The sequence below is a fragment of the Grus americana genome, chromosome 6, assembly GCF_028858705.1.
Source record: "Grus americana isolate bGruAme1 chromosome 6, bGruAme1.mat, whole genome shotgun sequence".
NCBI lineage: Eukaryota > Metazoa > Chordata > Aves > Gruiformes > Gruidae > Grus > Grus americana.
The window spans coordinates 7851080-7868401 of NC_072857.1; the positions used below are offsets into that span (position 1 = coordinate 7851080).

The following is a 17322-nucleotide window of genomic DNA, read 5'->3' on the forward strand; positions in this document are numbered from 1 at the left end:
AGATATTTCTTCTTTTTGTTTGAGAAGTAACAATTGTCTGCAATAAGTATCTAAAAAGGTTTGGAATACCTAGGCTAATGACTCTCTGTCAAGGAGGGAATTATATCATTTTCATTAGGGTTATGGGCTTTATGTTGTTTTCTTTTCTTGAAACCCTTCGCTAACAAAAGACTGAGTAATACGGCACCGTTGATTTTACTGTGGCATGCATATGAAAGTATTTTCATCATGATTGCAAGAAATCTCACTCCCTGGCACAGCAAATTCTATATGTTAGCTGAGTCAAATTGAGGAATTGTGTGCACACTCTCAGCCAGCCTCTACATAAAGTAAAATGTATTAAGTCAAACTTTCCTGAGGAGTATTTTTTTAAATCTGTCCCTTGCTCAGGAAATCTAATTTTCTTTCTGTCCTAAAACAGAGAACAAGAGCCTCTGCTTGTAGCTGAATATTCTTATTAGTTTGTCAGCCCTTGGCTCACCCCAGTCTTTCCCTTTTGTGCACTTCGTAATGATTGAAGCCTTCTTTCAGTGTTCCCAGTGGTATATTTTAGCAGGATCTGGTACTTTTCTATGAAAGTGTCTTATCTAGTTTTAAAAATATATAAACATAGGACTTGAAGTAAGCAGTATGTGCATCTTGGCTCTTCTTTTTTTCTCTCCCTCAGGCTATGCACTCTCTTTGCAGTGATCACTCAATCTGTGCTTTGCTGTAGTGGCAGGAAACTGATGTAGAGAAAGTGCTCTGTTGTTGGCTGAAGAGATTCAATTAATGATATCTCAGGTCAGACAAGCACCCAGTGTGAAAAGGGACTTAATATTAGAACAAACTTTTATTTCTTGCATGGAAGGGGCAGGGAGTAAGCTATTAATTCCCTTGTCTTTTCCCGGAGCTTGAAATAAATATGCTGTTGTGATTTGTGCTTTTGATTCATCAGTAAATGAATCAAAAGCTTTTTCAGTAGCTGCTCCAAAGGCATTGTCTAGACCAACTGAGACTGCCTAACACTTTTCTAGCAAATAATAATTCTAGAGCCAACAAGACAGTGTATAGTCCAACATATGCTGAGATACCTTTTAGCTCACAGACATGCCTTAAAGATAAATAACTGCATGGCTGCTTATTCCTTACTAGAGATTATTCTTCAGAAGTGCAGTTGAGAATGAAGAGGTACTTAGCGATGGAAACAATGTTTGGTCTTTATAATCTCAAACATTAATTTGCAGAAAAGATGAGTACACAGAAATTGTGTCCTTGAAAACTATTTTATACTTAAAAACCCCACCGTATAGTCTGCATGTTCAGTGCATTAGGCAGGGGTAGGGAGGATTGGAAATGTGTCTATTAATAGAATTTTTTAGACCTTGAGGAAGAGGTTAAGTTTTCTTTGTCCGGACTCTGAACTAGATAGCCTGAATCAGGTGATTCTTCTGTATTAGCCATTGAGTTAGTGTGAAAGGTATCATTTCCATTTGAGTTGAGTGACTAAGGGAGTTATATTTCTAACTTTTGGAAACTGATATAATAAGAGAGAATATATTCAGTCTACATTTGCTTCCATGCACATTTTAGTTTGTGCTAGAACAGTAGGTCTTTTTCTCTTACACTTTTGTTTAACTTTTTTTCCCTTTCATTCTTATTTTTGTAATTTTTACTGAGTTTGGTTCTGGTTTTTATGTCGTCTATTAGTCTATCTTTCTCCTGTATAATGCCACTGTTGATTTCTGTCTGGTATTGGCTTTTTAAGTTACCAGAGCTTTTGTTTCACTTTGCTTTTATCTTTACTAGTTTTTTTGATCCATGATTACTGATTAATTTGCTTTTTCAGTGTATTTATTTTCTTTGGTCTCTTGTCTTTGATAGTAGCTATGAATAAGAAAATTTCAGAGAAGAAAATAGATTTTTTTTTCTTCCCTTTCCATTTTAAAGCACTAAGCCTAGATGCATGTTTACATATCTGTTACTGTCTATGTCTAATTTTTCTGTCCTTTGTTTGAAAAGGTCATAGGTTGTTGCAAGTCTGTGTTGTGATGAAATGCAAGACCAACTGCTTTTTACCATTGTCTAAAGTAGTCTTTTTTTTTTTTTTTTCCCCAGAATCAGCTACATAGTTTAAAGGAACACTTAACAAAAATATTCTACAGGCTACTGTTGGATTGTCCCCCCAGTATTATTTCTCAGTATTTCTCTTCTGGGAGATATGGTGTCGTTACTTTCAGTTGAATTTTGCTTTGCTTTTTTCATCTCTATTATAAGTCCTGAAAACACTATTAGCCTATTAGTTTACTTAACATCTTAGTTTAACTTAAGCAAGTAGCATACAACTTCATTTACGCAGTGAAAATATTAACCATTGATTTCTAAAGAAAGAAAAATGTAACAGAAATGGTTGACACAGAGAGTTCATATTTTCTGGACCTGTAGCTATCTGTAATTATCAGTATATTGGTTTTGACATCAGTATTTTTGGAGGATATCTATAAGAAGATTTTTTTCTTCAAGTTTTATTAATATTGGGCCATTTTATTTTGAATAAGTTGCTGAAAATCTTAGTGAATATTCTGACTATTTCCCTGTAAGCACATAACAACGACTATATATCGTTCTTATATGCTGCAGCTAAGGATGTAGAACTGGTATAGGTACCAAACAGAATATCCTTTAATGACTCCAAATGTTGTAGTATCACTGTTGTTGTGAGACTGGAGTTAATCTGAATTCTTGTTATTAAACTTGTGACCAATTTGATCTTAAGATGGAGAGTTCAGAATTTAACATGAAGATAAATTCAAAGACAGAAAGAATGATGTTAATCATAGTCCCTTTTCAGAGATCTACTTAGTCGTTCTGGTTTTGTCACACTGACTTTAATAGGTGTTGAATTAATTAAATTTGCATGTTAGAAAATGAAATTCCATTCACATTTGGGTTTGGGGGGTGTTGGGGTTTTTTTAGTCATGTCTAGGAATATTTGTATTAATGTTTCATTTTTATTTTAATTTCTACTTAGTCACTTGAAGCATCAAATGCCACCAACAAGTGTCTCCATTATTTGTAGATCTTCAAATCAAAAAGAACTAGGAATAAAAATAATTGTAACTTTTTAATGTGATTTCTGTCTCTAGTCTCAGTAGATTGTGGTTAGATAGCCTGAAAAAGATAGGTGAACAAGGCATAAGTCTCTTGCTAAAGTAAGAAGGAAATCTTCTTTTATTCCAAAATACTCAACAACTCATTTTAGGTCTATGAAATTATTATAATTCTGTAATAAATCTGAGTCCTTAAACCCTGCATCATAATGATGAGCAGTTGTTTCCAGTCTTAGAAAACAAAGCTGAAAAGTAATCCTTGGGGAAAAAGAACAGAATGGCTATTTAATGAATATGTAGAGGATCAAACAGTTAATACATTTCAGCAATTAAATATGGACTAGCTCTGTGAGTACTGTGGTTTTAAAGGAAGGTTTCTCTTTTTAAAGACGATTTGTAATGTTTCAGAGTACATTTCACATCTGAGAAGTGTCAAAGGAGAGAGAGATGATTAAATGAAGATGCTAGCTCGCAGAATGAGGTTCAGATGCAGGAAGTATGAATGAGAGATTGAGCCAAATTCTGCAGAGTTTTCATGGCCAAGGAGGCTTGTTTGGAAGTGATGCTGGAGGAACTGGGAAGCAGTTCAAATGGAATGAAAAATGCATTGTCAGTAAGTGAATGTAGAATGTCATTCAGGAAAGGAACTGTGTGGAGTTAAAAGATTTAAGAACAGAAAAAAAACAATGGTAGTAATCTGAGAAATTACCTGGGCTTAAATGTGGACTTTTAGCAGCAGGAATAGAGAAGAAAATACAGATTTTTAAAAATGCAGGGCACAATTTGTTAGAATGGAAAAGAACCAAGTGACATGAAGACTACAAGTGCAGGTAATAGGTTGTCAACAGTGATGAAGAGAGGGGAAATGAGTTTAGTGTTAGCTGTGTGCAATGAAAGTTTGCAGCGGGAGTATCCACAATGAAAAATTGGTGTGTTTAACTATAAGCATCAGGGAGAGGGCAGAATTAAAGTGATCAGTTTTGAGTATGTGAGATAAGCCACTTTAATGCAAGTGAGAAAAAATATGGTCTTAAACTAGTATGAGTCAAATTCTGACTGACTTAATGGAAGGAGAGGAAGAACATGGGCAAAAGTGAAAACTACCCCAAAGGTAGCTGGGTAAACAATTGAAATTCACATGCTTTATGATGTCTTTGCACTTGTGTTGAAGAAGGGACAAGTTAGAGGAGAGAAATTAACATGGAAAAGATCAGCAGAATTGCTTAGTTCAGAGGTATATGTCAGAAAAGAAATGAGATATTCTGTCAACAGTTGAATGGATGGTTGTTTTTGAAGTATTTGGAAGGTATGGAAGTATTTTGAAGTATTGGCATGGAGAAGGAACCAAGCGTAGGAGCAAGCTAGACACTGGCTTTGAGAGCTTGGGGTGCTGGAGGGAAAAGACATTGAATCTGGGAACAATTAAAAATGGAGAAACTAGTGATGAGACACTTTTCTAGGTAATTCTTTTCCCCATTGCCTGGTTCAGCTAACTTTAAAGGAGGAAGACGTGAAGAGAGTAGTTCTCTGCAGCTCTTGCAGTGCAGATCACTGTAGGGGGAGGGTCACTGGGGAAAGCAGTGCTTATTGGAAAAGTAGTAAGTACCCAAATTTCACTGAAAGTCACTAGACTACATACTAAGGAAGAGCTACTGTTGATCACAGGTATTTCAGTCACGCAAATTAATACTGAGGTTAAGGTTTGTAGCCTAGATTGTCAGTAGTTGAAAGCAGTTGGTGTTATTCCAACTGTTCTAATTAACTGAAGTAAATTTTTCTTGCATTGAGTCAGCTGGTGAACCAATTTGTCTCTCAAGCCGGTGACTGAATGGGTAGAGAGTTTTCACTATCACTATTAGGTGTCTTCTTGACTAGAATTTTTATCAGTTAACAGTTCAATTAACATATTCTATAAACCTATTAAGTGTCTGAGCTTAACCTTCAACTTGACCACTTTGATATGTGTTATTCCATGCATCTTTGTCAAAGCTAAAATGCTAATATATGTTGGCAAATGTTCTCTCATAGATTTCAGATCTTAATAAAGCATTTCAGATGTTTTTTCAGCTACATGTTGAGGACTGTTGGAGAAAAGCATAAGACAGCACAACCATTCTCCTCTACATTTCTTTAGAGAATCATTAACACTGCAGATGTGGCAATTTAGTGCATATTACATTAGATTGAGGGTTGATTTTTTATTATTTAGGTTTTTTAAAATGCCTAGTGTGGTTCAAGAGCAAGGGTATCATCTAGCTTAAATCTTCTGGGGCTCTATTTTTGGTGAAACAACCTTGATTATTTTTGCAAGGAAGTCAGCTCTCTTTGTTCTAGTTTTAGGACTATGTGCAGTGATTACTGACACACATATGTAATGGTTGCTTGCGCAGTTTTATATAAAAATGTACTAAGTTCAGATTCCTTAAATAACCCTTGGTTAAGATGTTAGTGCTAAAGTGTTGGCTTGTGAGTAGGAGGTAAATTGTATGTTGTAGCGTTATATAAAACTGACTCACATGAGTAGGTGAGAATCCCAAGAATATCAGGACACCCACACTAGTGAAAGAAAGATGCGAGCTTCCTCTGTACAACATGTTCCAAAGACTGCATTAACAAAACGAGCTTTAATTTGTTTAAATAGTAACAATTTTTCAGTGTTTTAAGAAATTAATTGCTACGGCTGGCTGTTTGTCTCAGAAAGTGCATTTAAAACTGAAGTTTGTTCTGAAAAAGTTACCTGCGATTCTAACTATTTTTTTCTGGATAAATAGCTGTTGAAAATTAATCAAAAAATGAAATTATCCCCACAGCAAGCAATAGTTGTGTTGGATTGCTGTACCCCTATAGCTTTTAATCCTCGGTGTAAGGAGGCAGAACTCTCTAGAGGATATTATTGCAAAATATTTCTGTAGTTACAAGAAACCTTTAGCACTGACTGTATGACTTGGTAGATTTCTTGGTTATATAGACCTTAGATATATGCCAGTGTTGTGTTAATCAGCATTCTTGCAAGAGTAAAGTTCAAAATGAGATTCTTTGTCTTTGCAAAGATGCCTTGCTGAAGTAACCATAATTAATGTAAGAAACTTTAACTGTATTGTTTGCTTGGTTAATATTGCTGACATTTCAAAAGGGGTGACCTGAATGTAACCCAGACACACAGAAATAGAAATTGTTTTCATTTAAAATTTTTCTTTCCCTGAAAGTCATTTTATGAAGCTGTTTTAGTATTAACCTCTTCCTGATGCAGACTATTTCTGTGTGGCTATATGACGTATGCCACATGAGCTTAGCCTCAGTTTCCTTCTGCTTCTCCAATCAACTCATCTGCTTAAAATTTTGAAGATCTGCTTCTCCTTCTGCTTTACAAAGTTGGTACCAATCTTCTTGACATCAACACAATCAGGACCTCTTTCTGTGCTCTTTGAGGTTTGAAAAATTCTGCTTTCTGTCCTTCCAGAGGCAGAACTTTCCTGACCAGAGCTTTCGTAGGGCTAGGTTTTGGATTCTTCCTTAGTTCCTTCACCTGTTTTTTGCTAACTTCTGGTTCCTCTCCAAGGTTTACTGTAGTAAGAATCTGTAAGTGCACCTTTGCATGGTGCGTGATACCTTTACAAGACTGTTTTGATAGTGCGTGTGAACTCGTGAATGTCTGGTTCTGGGGTTTGGACTTATCCAGCTTTGTGTGCTTCCTTAAAGTATGTGATTCTTTACATTTAGAATAAAGCTTCAAACACAGTGATGGGTTTTGTGTATAACCTCAGGTGCTTGCATTTGTTCTCTTTTGTGTGGGGATCAGCAATAAGGTTTTGGACCTATGTGCACCTGAGGTGAACCAACACAGTAGACTTCTTGCTCTCTTCTATGCATGCATAGTCCCTGACCAGGATAGGTTCTCACACAAAGCTTCCTGTTTTGCTCTTTGCATTTTAAGGGAAAATGTAGTTTTATTTTAAAGCTAATATATCTCCAAATGAAAGGGTTATTAAATCCTAGTGAAGACCAGGCTATGTGGTTCCCTTCTATTTATGAAAGATACTACTGTGTCCAAAGCCCATTGCTAACCCTACAACTGCAAAAGGGTTATAAATAGTAGGAAGATTGTAGCAGCACGTGCAATGCATCCCAACGAGATTCTGATGCTTTCTGTTAGGAAAAAAATAACAGATTTCCTTGATAAATGGACAGAGATTCAAATGCTAGTCACAGGATTCACTATGAAGAAGGGAAACATTTAAAAATAAAATGGGAAAGAATCTGAAAGAATCTGCCATGGACTGTGTGCTCTTTGCACGATTGGACTTTACTGCTGACAGTAAGTGTAACTGAGACATCTAAAATGATTTTTTTTTTTTTTCCCCTTGCTTTTCTGAAACTTTTGACCATGTGGGCTGAGCTTATAACAGGATATGAAACTGCGTATCATGGCTCTGATTTATATTCTTGGATAGAGCTATTATTAAGGTGTCATATGAACAGATGGGGTATGAATGATGAAGCTCAGATTGGGTAACTACCAGTTGAGAGGAAATGACTAATTGAACTTCAGAGAACAAGAAGTCTGTCTTCTTGCAGTCAAAATATGTGAAACAAAAATACATATTTGTCCCTTCAATGTAGCTGAAGATCTGTTTCTTCTGCTTTGACAGCATGGAACCTTTATGTTCATGTTGGCAGCTTGTCTGACTGCAATAATATAGAACATACTGAAGTTTGTTTTAAATAGAGGCTGCATATTTTTAAGGTTATGTAAAGCAAAACATAAAGTATTGCTTTTTAACAGCTTAATGCAACTGTTAGATATCTAAGTTCTGTGTGATCTGAGCTATAATGATGGGAAAGTTCTTTACCTTTCAAATCTAATTGTTGTGATTATAAACTGGGAACACTTGATTTTTTCATTGTATGAGTCTAATGAAAAAATTTTGGACTACTCGTATTTTGTAACTACATTAAGCAGGCATCTTTAAGGTTCTTATTCTAAAACTGTGAAAACTACAGAGAATGAATGCTGTTAAATGTATTAAGTCATAAAATAATTTCAATATCCTCAATTTCCACTTACATTAGTTTTATTAACTTCTACCTGTATCATAAACTCATCTTGTGTATTATGTCAAAACTTTTATCAAGTATCAACAATGTTAATTAACTGGCATAAATCAGCAATTTTAAAACTGTAGCACTTCAGAAATTTGAGTATGAACAGCGTGGATCAAAGAAATGATTCATGTTGCTAACTGTATCATCACAGAGGACTTAACATGTTCAGATACTCTAACTGGAGCTTTAAAAACAATTTTGTGCACCTGATTCATATCAATCTGTGATGTATCTAGTTGAATGTTTAAATGACTAAAATTGTATGGATTGCAAGTATAGGAAGAAGATCCAAATTACTTATGACAAAACTATTTCATCATTGGGTGGGAGAAGAGAGTGAATACTTAACTAAATAGCAAAATATCATGATAGACATGTAACTTTTAAGCATATGGGTGTTTCTGTGGAATCTCTATTTGTATTGGTGCAGAAACAAGAAGGATAAAACTCTGTTGATCACTTTACCATGATTATCTTTTAAGGGTGGTTATGTTGTGGATAAAATGATGGCAGTTACTTTGTGCTTCCACTTGTTTACCAGCAACAACATGATGAGTTTCTGTAAATATTTAAAAGGCAGCAACTTTGTTGCTGCTAAATAAGAAGTTTAACTTCAGACATATTAAGTGGAAGTTAATAGACCTGAAAACAGAGGATGCTCTAGCAGCAAAGATTCTATGAGCACAGCCTGAAAATGAGTGCAAAAAGCAAACCACAACAATTTCTTATTCTTCGGCAGATACTCAAGTCATCAAAATTTAAATGGCTACAGTTCACTCTAATGAAAAAAACCCCACCTCGTTTTATGGAAAAAACATCTGTTCCTGCGGTTGACATTTTTAAGGCTTTTTATTTTAATTGCTTTTCAGCTTCTAATTGTCAGAGCAATTTGTAAATCACTCTGAATTTCTTCATTTTAGCTTGTTATCCTGAAAGAAAGAATGAGGGTCCAAATAGTTAGTTCACATATGCTAAAGAACAGTGCAATAGGATCTTACATATTCTCACTTTGATTTCTGCGTGTCTGAACTGGCATAATTAACATTTCATTATTTATGCAATTCTACTAAAATGTAAGTTGATGTGCTGAGAAGTACTGTATTTGTCAGCACAAGTTGGCAAGGAACATTTGTATTCCTGTCCTCTCTACCATATTTCCTTACTCCCAGATGCTACTTGGATGCAATGTACTCTCCGTTATTGCTATATTTGTACATTTGCTCTGATATCCTTGTATTAAATATACTATATTGTTGAAGAAGGTCTTTGGTTTATTCTTGAAATGCCTCTGCTCTGTAGCTAATTGCTGTAGTCTTACTCATTTTCTGCATTTGTGTAAGGAGTTTTAAAAACCCTGCACCAGTAGGTTGTGCATTTCAATTGATTTCAAGCTTCAAACTGTTCTCAAAAAACATTGTTAATGTACTGAAAGCACTTGGCCTCTAAAAGAATCTGCAAAAAGAAAGACTTGTTTTGTAAACTTCAGTTCAAGCAATTAACAATGAGTATTAAATGAAAACAAAAATCAGTCTTTGAATTGAGCAAAACCGGACATTTTAAAATTAGAATTGTGTATTACTTGTCTGCAAATAAATGTCTTTGCTCAGCTGCAAATCACAGGCATTAAGGCCCCACAATCATGAGTTTCCACTAAAAATAATTCTCTTCGTGCTTTTTTTTCCTTTGTAAATCTGTGCAGACTTGATGGTTTTGTTTTGTTTTCTTCCTTTCTTTTCGTTGCTCCATTCCTAACAACTTGTGGGGGAAGTATGGTTACAAAGCTATTGCAAGTAGATAGCTTGTTACTTACAAAAAAATTAAGTTATATATTTTGAATTATTTTTTATGTGAGTTGAAAGTAAGTGATGAAATTGGTAGACATTGAAATTTACAGTGGCAGATGGAGTGAGCAAACAGCAGTATACTGTGTTTCTCAGAATATCAAACATTTATCTTGCACATCATGTCTGAAAAGTGCCAGTGTAGGTTTTCTGCTGAGATTTCTATTTTAACCGCAGAAATGTCTGGTTTGGCCCCATGGCAAGATGCATGTTATTAGACATAATGGCAACTCTAAGTTGATGGTGCTACTACGAGCATTAATCATTAGTGCAAAGTGGCTGGGTTTTGCGCAGAAAAGACGACTTTGGTTTTGGATAGCTACGCTAATTTCAGAGTACCTAACACTAAAAAAGCAATTCTGTATTATTTTAAAAGACTTTGGGTGTCAAAATACAGAACATTTATATCTTGGTGTATTAAATTTTATTATAGACATAAAGACCATGAAGATTTTTTCCATTTTTTCATGGAAGGCACGTTGTATTTGAGTTACAGGGTGTGGTGGATGCATTTATAGTTATGTGGCACAAGAGTAGAAGTTTCAATTTCCTTAGAAGTTGCAGTGGCTGGGAACAGACTATGAAGAGGAATTAGTCCAGAGCAATTAATCAAGATTAGTTTGCGTCCATGACTGAAAGCTACTGGGGATAATAAGTGAAAAGCACAAGGCAGAAGGATACTTGAGTCAGGGGGAAAACAAGCAGAGTGGCCTGTGAAGTTTATTCCCTTCCAGAGCTTGAAATATGTCATCATTTCTGAGACTTGGCACTTTTTTTTTTGTCAGTAAACGTTTATAAATCCTCAAGCAAAGTGATGGACTGCATAGAGCTGTCAGTCTATTGCTGTCACTGAGTTCAACCGACAGCGCTTACTGCTGTATTTCTCGATCAATGGTTTGACTAAGCCCATGCCCTTTGCGTGGCACTATGATACCGACTGGTGGGAGTTATTATTGCAATTTGCTTTTTATGACAATTTAGAAAATTATACAGTGCCTGAAAAACTTCCCAGATTACTTAGTAGCTGGGGAATTCATCTAGTTGCTAATTATTTGACTGCAGCCCAAGCAAGTATTGCTGTCGAACTCTGGCAATTCTCATGAAGTTGCAGAAATTCACGCTTTCTGCCTGTTTCAGATCTTGCCTTGGAATTCCCAGCATTGATTCTGGTCAGAAGATACTTAGTAAATCTGTATTTTCATGCAGTCCAGGGTTGCTATAGGAGAAAAGGGAACTTTAAGTCATCACCTTGCTGTAAGACTTAAAGGGGGTAGGTTGTCTCTGTACCTCTTTATTTTCACAGTTTTTGCTTGGACTCGTGCCTTTCTGAATTTGTCAGTGTGTATAAATTTAATATATGTATTTTATTTACTAATTACTAGAGGTAGAACAAACTCTTGTAATTCATTTGAATTGGATAGGCTTGTTGGTTAGGTTTTGTGGATTATTTTTTTTCCGACTTGGAAAAGTTTGTAAAGTAGTGGTGGTAAAAGTTTGTGAAGTAGCTGAGAGCTGTGTTTGTAAAATAGTTGAGGGTATGCGTTTCGAAAGATGCAGCGTCATCCATTTAATGGCTTAACTAAATGTTCGTGAAATAATTCCCTTTGTCCTTCATCCTATCTCAAAGATTTGATGAAGAAGCTTGATGGTCTAGAAACACTTAAGTTCCCTAAACCCTACTTGAGTTAAGAATGTATGTACTAAATAACTGAAATAAACTAAATAACTTAAAATACCTAGAAGAAATTCATATCAAAGATGCCATTTAATGTTTAGAAAATGTAAATATGCTGAACAGAATTTCCCCCTAGTTTTGGCAGGGGACTTGGAGTTGTCATTGTCTTTACATGGAGTAGCATTAATTAAGTGACTCCAAAATGGGAAAAAAAAATCAAGTTCATTTTCTAATACTTTATCTATTATAATTGGTTAGGGAGAGGGAATGTCTGTTTCTATTTCAAAACAAATGTGACAGCTCTGGAAAGCAGCTTTTTAAAATCAGTCTGACAAATAAATAATCCTTAATCATTAAGTAACAAAAACATCACTGTTTCTGAAAGACAAAAAAAATTGAAGATGCACTTCTTGCCTTGAAAATGTCTCTTAAGATTACAATTAATATAGCACTAGACCAAAGCAGCAATTCAATTTTACAATGCAAGTTCTTCAGCATTGCTAACAAATTGCATATATGTTTTTAGAATAATTGGCATACTTACTTTCAAATTCATACCAAATTTTCTTTTTGTAGTTGATATCTGTAGGAGTGAAGTCTACCTTTTTTGCTTTCATTGATTCAGTAAATCCATAACTTAAATTTATAGTAAACAATTTGTAACTGTTGGTTTATCTGTTATATTTACTATTAATTTCTGCTTTTTCCCCCTCTTATTTCTTAGGTGTATGATTGCTGATGAGGTAAGTGATGTTCCTGTTCCTCTAACACCATTTTTCTTGTTTTAATGTACTTCATGCTGATGTGACTTCTTTGGTTTGAGAGACGTGGGCAGAAAAGTTGGTAATGAAAGAAGCCTAATTCCTGTGATATTCTATCAGATAATCTGAAAATATTTACATGAGGGGAAAAAAAAGAAACCTGACATAAGCTTAAAAGAATCTTTGAGAAAACTTAGAAGGTTACTTTTAATCGTGTTTAGGTAGGTTAAATCTTTAGGTATTGTTAAATCTTAAAAATACTCAGTTGATTTTTAAAATTTTTTTTTGTAACACTTTATAATTGCATAGCTAGCTATTTTTAATGGATTAGGAGACATCCCTGGCCCAAAGGGGTAGACTTTGAACAGATATGCCTTCCAAAGATGAATTTTCTTAAATGCACTGATCAAGTAGTAATAGTGATATTCAGTACTTCCAGACATTTGAAAATTTATATTTTATTCCATATTAGGGAAATCTGAGTCCCATTTCTTCCCACAGAAAAAACGTTTTTGTAGTAGAGTATAATGTTCTTCATGTGTTGTCAGTATAAAACCCTACTGAAAAAGAGTTAATGTTTGGGGATTGATATAGTCTCCCTATTCTAATTTGAGATTTCTTGAAACACAGGAGGGGAGGGGGGAGAGAGACAGAGGGGTGAATTACTGGGATGAAGGCATCTATTCATACTATAAAACTCTCATGACAACAGGAGATAAACTATCCTGGCATAGAATGTGGAATTTCTGGAAACTGTGGAGAATACAAAAGCATTAAGGGGAAGAGAAAAGGGAAGCTTGGGAAAAATCAAAATATCAGCAGTAGCTATTTGTTTATTAAAACAAAGTTTCTTATTTCCTTCCTTGAATGAGAAAATAAACTGTGTATAATTATGTTAGCAATAAAAAGTACTGTAAGATATATTTATTCTGAAGTAAAGTATATGTCACAATGCAGTAGGTTTGGCACTGGAGGAGGTATTGTGCAGTGGTGTGTATCTTGTGCTTGTTGACATATCTCTAAAATAAGAAGAAAATGTTGGTAAAAGAAAACATCAGTATTGCGAACGTGTATACTGTCATGGTTTAACCCCAGCCAGGAACTAAGTACCATGCAGCCGCTCGCTCCCTCCTCTGCTTCCCCCAGCACCCCCAGTGGGATGGGGAGGAGAGTCAGGAAAGAAGGGGGGAAAAACCCAGTAAAACTCATGGGTTGAGATAAAGACAGTTTAACAGGACTAATAGGACAGCAAAGGAAGAGTTAAAAAAAAAAAAAAAATATATATATATATACAAAATGAGTGATGTACAGTGCAATTGCTCACCACCAACTGGCCGATGCCCAGCCCCTCCCTGAGCAGTCATTGCGCCCCAGCCGGCTTCCTCCCCAGTTTATATACTAGGCATGATGTCATATGATATGAATATGCCTTTGGCCAGTTTGGGTCCTGGCTGTGCCCCCTCCCAGCTTGCGTGCACTTGCCGCAGAAGGCTCGTGCCTCCTTGATAGCAGAGCCAGGGAAGCTGAAAAGTGCTTGACTTGATTGTAAACAGTGCTGAGCAACAACTAGAAAAGATCAAAGTGTTATCTACGTTATTCTCACGCTAAATCCAAAATAGCACTATATGCATTACTAGGAAGAAAATTAACTATCCCAACCAAAGCCAGACATATACAAAAAGAAGTTATGTATGAAAACTAGAGATCATATAATTACTGTACATATACCTGGATTATGTAATTATGTAAGGATTAAAGTACAATAAAAATAGTATCTTTTTTAAAAGGTATTCTAAAAATATGTTGCCATTCTTTCTTGGAGTGGGGAACAGACATTTTTCCCCCAGAATTTCAGATTTTCCATGTCATCCATTTCCATGACTGAAAAAGATGTGTTTAAATCAAAAACCAAGACCGTGATATTTTCTACAGTTTTTCTTGTCTCTCACATTTTTACAGTCTAGACTGGTGATCAGCTATATGGGATCTAGATTTAGTTATGAGTGCACTACTGCCTTTTATTCCCTGCTCATTTCAACTCAGTTGCCTGGATCATCACCAGTGACTGGGCAGTCTGAGTTACGGAAACAACTGTGGCAACAAACTAAAAATGATTTTTTTTTTTTTAAATTAGACTTGCTTTCAGCTCACTCAAGCACTACTGGTGACATAAGGGGAAAATTTTAATGAAAACTTGGCAGTTTTTAATGAAAACTTAGTATCACAGTAGTTCTCTGATTATTTTTCTTTCTAGTAATAGTAGAATTATTCATTATGTTTTCTTCTGTACATGGGAAATCTCCTGGTGATATCATTACATCCCTCCATTTAACTCAATACTGAGGAAATAAGTAAGTTCTTTTATGTCTGTACCATGAATAGTTAGATAGCAGCAAATCAACTAAAATATCCACTGGACTCTGGAAAACCTGAACAGAATATTTTAAGGCCAGTCTCTGCTTTAGTGTTTAACAGCAATCTGGAATTATCAATTGCCATGTGAATAAGTAACGAAAATAGCTGCATTGTTTGATAAAATCTTGGGGGGGTTATTTTTTAAGCAGAACCCTAAATTCTGCATCTTATATTCATCTGTTGATACTCGTATTCATAACTCGTTAGATGGAAGTGTTCCTACCTCCACAATATGAAGTACTTCCTTGTTAAATATATATCTGTGTATTGTATCTTTACCTTGTTTGTAAATCTGAATTCCCTACTAGATGGGCTTCCTCTCCTGTGTTACAGGATAAAGAGAAACTATTAGCTATGGTGAGTGAAAGCAGTAGTTTATTTTTGTCGACCTGCTGGGTTAAGAGCAGAGTTCTTCGTATAGATCTTCCTTTGTTCTTCAGTTGCCTGTGCAACTTAGGGCAAAGCTGTCATTTTTGTGTTAAGAAGACATCCCATATTTTTCTTTCCTTTGAATAGTCTTTTTAAAATGTTTTTGGTAGCTTAACAAGTTAATGTAGTTTGATCTGTACAGTCTACCCTACTGAGGCCCTGAACAGAAAATCTTCTGAAATTAATGGTAATGCTTCTTTTAGCTTTAATGAGCTAACCAGATATAACATATGTGTTAATTCATTTAGAGAAGCATCTTCTTTCATTAAAGATGATCTGTGGTAACAAATTGGCAATGAAATAGATACTATGTAACTAGTTCTTTGTTTCCTTTATCTGGTTCTGTCTTTGCAAAACATTTTAGGCTTTTCTGAATGGAATATGCTTTCTGAGCACAGACTTCTATTTTTAATTCCATTGTTTTCTTTTCTTTTGCCAGATGGGGCTAGGTAAAACAATTCAAGCAATTGCCATTTCCTATTACTATAAAAACGAATGGCCTCTCCTAATTGTAGTGCCTTCATCTCTGAGATACCCTTGGGTTGAGGAGATGGAGAAGTGGATTCCAGAACTCTCTCCAGATGATATTAGCATCATTCAGAACAAAACTGATACCGGGTGAGTAAAGCTTGTTATTCTTCTGTAGAAAAGCTTGTTCAACCCATTTGCTCAAGCAGGGCCACCTAGAGCCAGTCGCCCAGCAGCATGCCCAGATGGCTTTTGAATGCCTCCGAGGATGGGAGACCCCCACAGCCTCTTTGAGCAACCTGTGCCAGTGCTATGTCACCCTTGCAGTAAAAAAAGTGTTTCCTGATGTTCAGAGGGAACCTCCTGTGTTTCATTTTGTGTCCATTGCCTCTTGTCACTGGGCACCACAGAAAGGAGTTTGGCTCCGTCCTCTTTGCACCATCCCGTCAGGTATTTATATACATTAAAAAGATCCCCCCTGAGTCTTCTTATTGCTAGACTAAACAGTCCCAGTCACTTATTCCTCGTAGGAGAGGTGCTCCAGTCCCTTAATCATCATGGCCCTTTGTTTTACTCTTTCCAGTACATCCTTGCCTCTCTTGTACTGAGGAGCCCAAGACTGGACACAGCACTCCAGGTGTGGCCTCACCAGTGCTGAGTACAGGGGAAGGATCACCCTCCTTCAACCTGCTGGCCATACTTTGTCTAATACAGCTGCGGATACCACTCACCTTTGGTGCAAAGGCACATTGCTGGCTCACGTTCAACTTGGTGTCCACCAGGACCACCAAGGTCCTTTTCTGTTAAGCTGCTTTCCAGCTGGGTGGCCCCCAGCATATATTGGTGCACAGGGTTGTTCCTCCCCAGGTGCAGGACTGTGCACTTCTCCTTTTTGAACTTCATGAGGTTCCTGTTAGCCTGTTTCTCCAGCCTGTCAAGGTCCCTCTGGATGGCAGCATGACCCTCTGGTCTATCGACCACTTCTCCCAGTTTTGTATTATTATATTCCAGTAGTTACTCATCTCATCCAAAATTGATAGGCCTGGTTTTTACAAAGTAGCAAATGCTTGTCTGCTGAAAATTGGGTTACTTCAGCGTGTCTCAAATTGAACATACACAGTTATTTCTCAACTCTGAATTAGCTTGTATTCATTAGCTTCAGTGAAACATTTTGAACACATTTTTGGAAAACTTCTGGTATACATTACAAAATAAGGAAGTAATTACTGTAAAAATTCTATTTAGTGCACCGAGAAAATTTATAAGTTACAACAAGTATTTTCTAAATAACTGAAAAGGTCATTATGACCTAGGTTTTCTATCTTTAGATTTAATAGCATGAATTCATCAAAGAGAGACTAAAAGTCTTGCGTGTTATTCTACTAACTCTCCTATTACACTGAATTACAAGGGTGTTTTTTAGTCTGCCTTACTGTAAATGACGTGGTTGATTTCATGGTAATGTCTAGATGTTGTTCTAAAACTTCTGGATAAGGGAGACTGATCTTCATGTTGTCTGGGGAGTATCAGAAAGTGACTTA

The 17322-nt window shown here is 36.0% G+C and overlaps 1 protein-coding gene across 6 annotated transcripts in view; it reads left to right on the forward strand.

Annotated features, from left to right (window-relative positions):
• Positions 1–17322, forward strand: part of ZRANB3 (zinc finger RANBP2-type containing 3) — a 51796-nt gene that overhangs the window by 8836 nt on the left and 25638 nt on the right. For 5 of the 6 annotated variants that reach the window (XM_054830753.1, XM_054830752.1, XM_054830750.1 and 2 more), the window contains exons 3-4: positions 12433–12451; positions 15753–15931. In XM_054830753.1, the coding sequence (XP_054686728.1) occupies positions 12433–12451; positions 15753–15931 (198 nt within the window). Of the gene's footprint in view, positions 1–12432; positions 12452–15192; positions 15242–15752; positions 15932–17322 lie in introns of all 6 variants that reach the window. The other variant, XM_054830754.1, reaches the window with a different exon arrangement.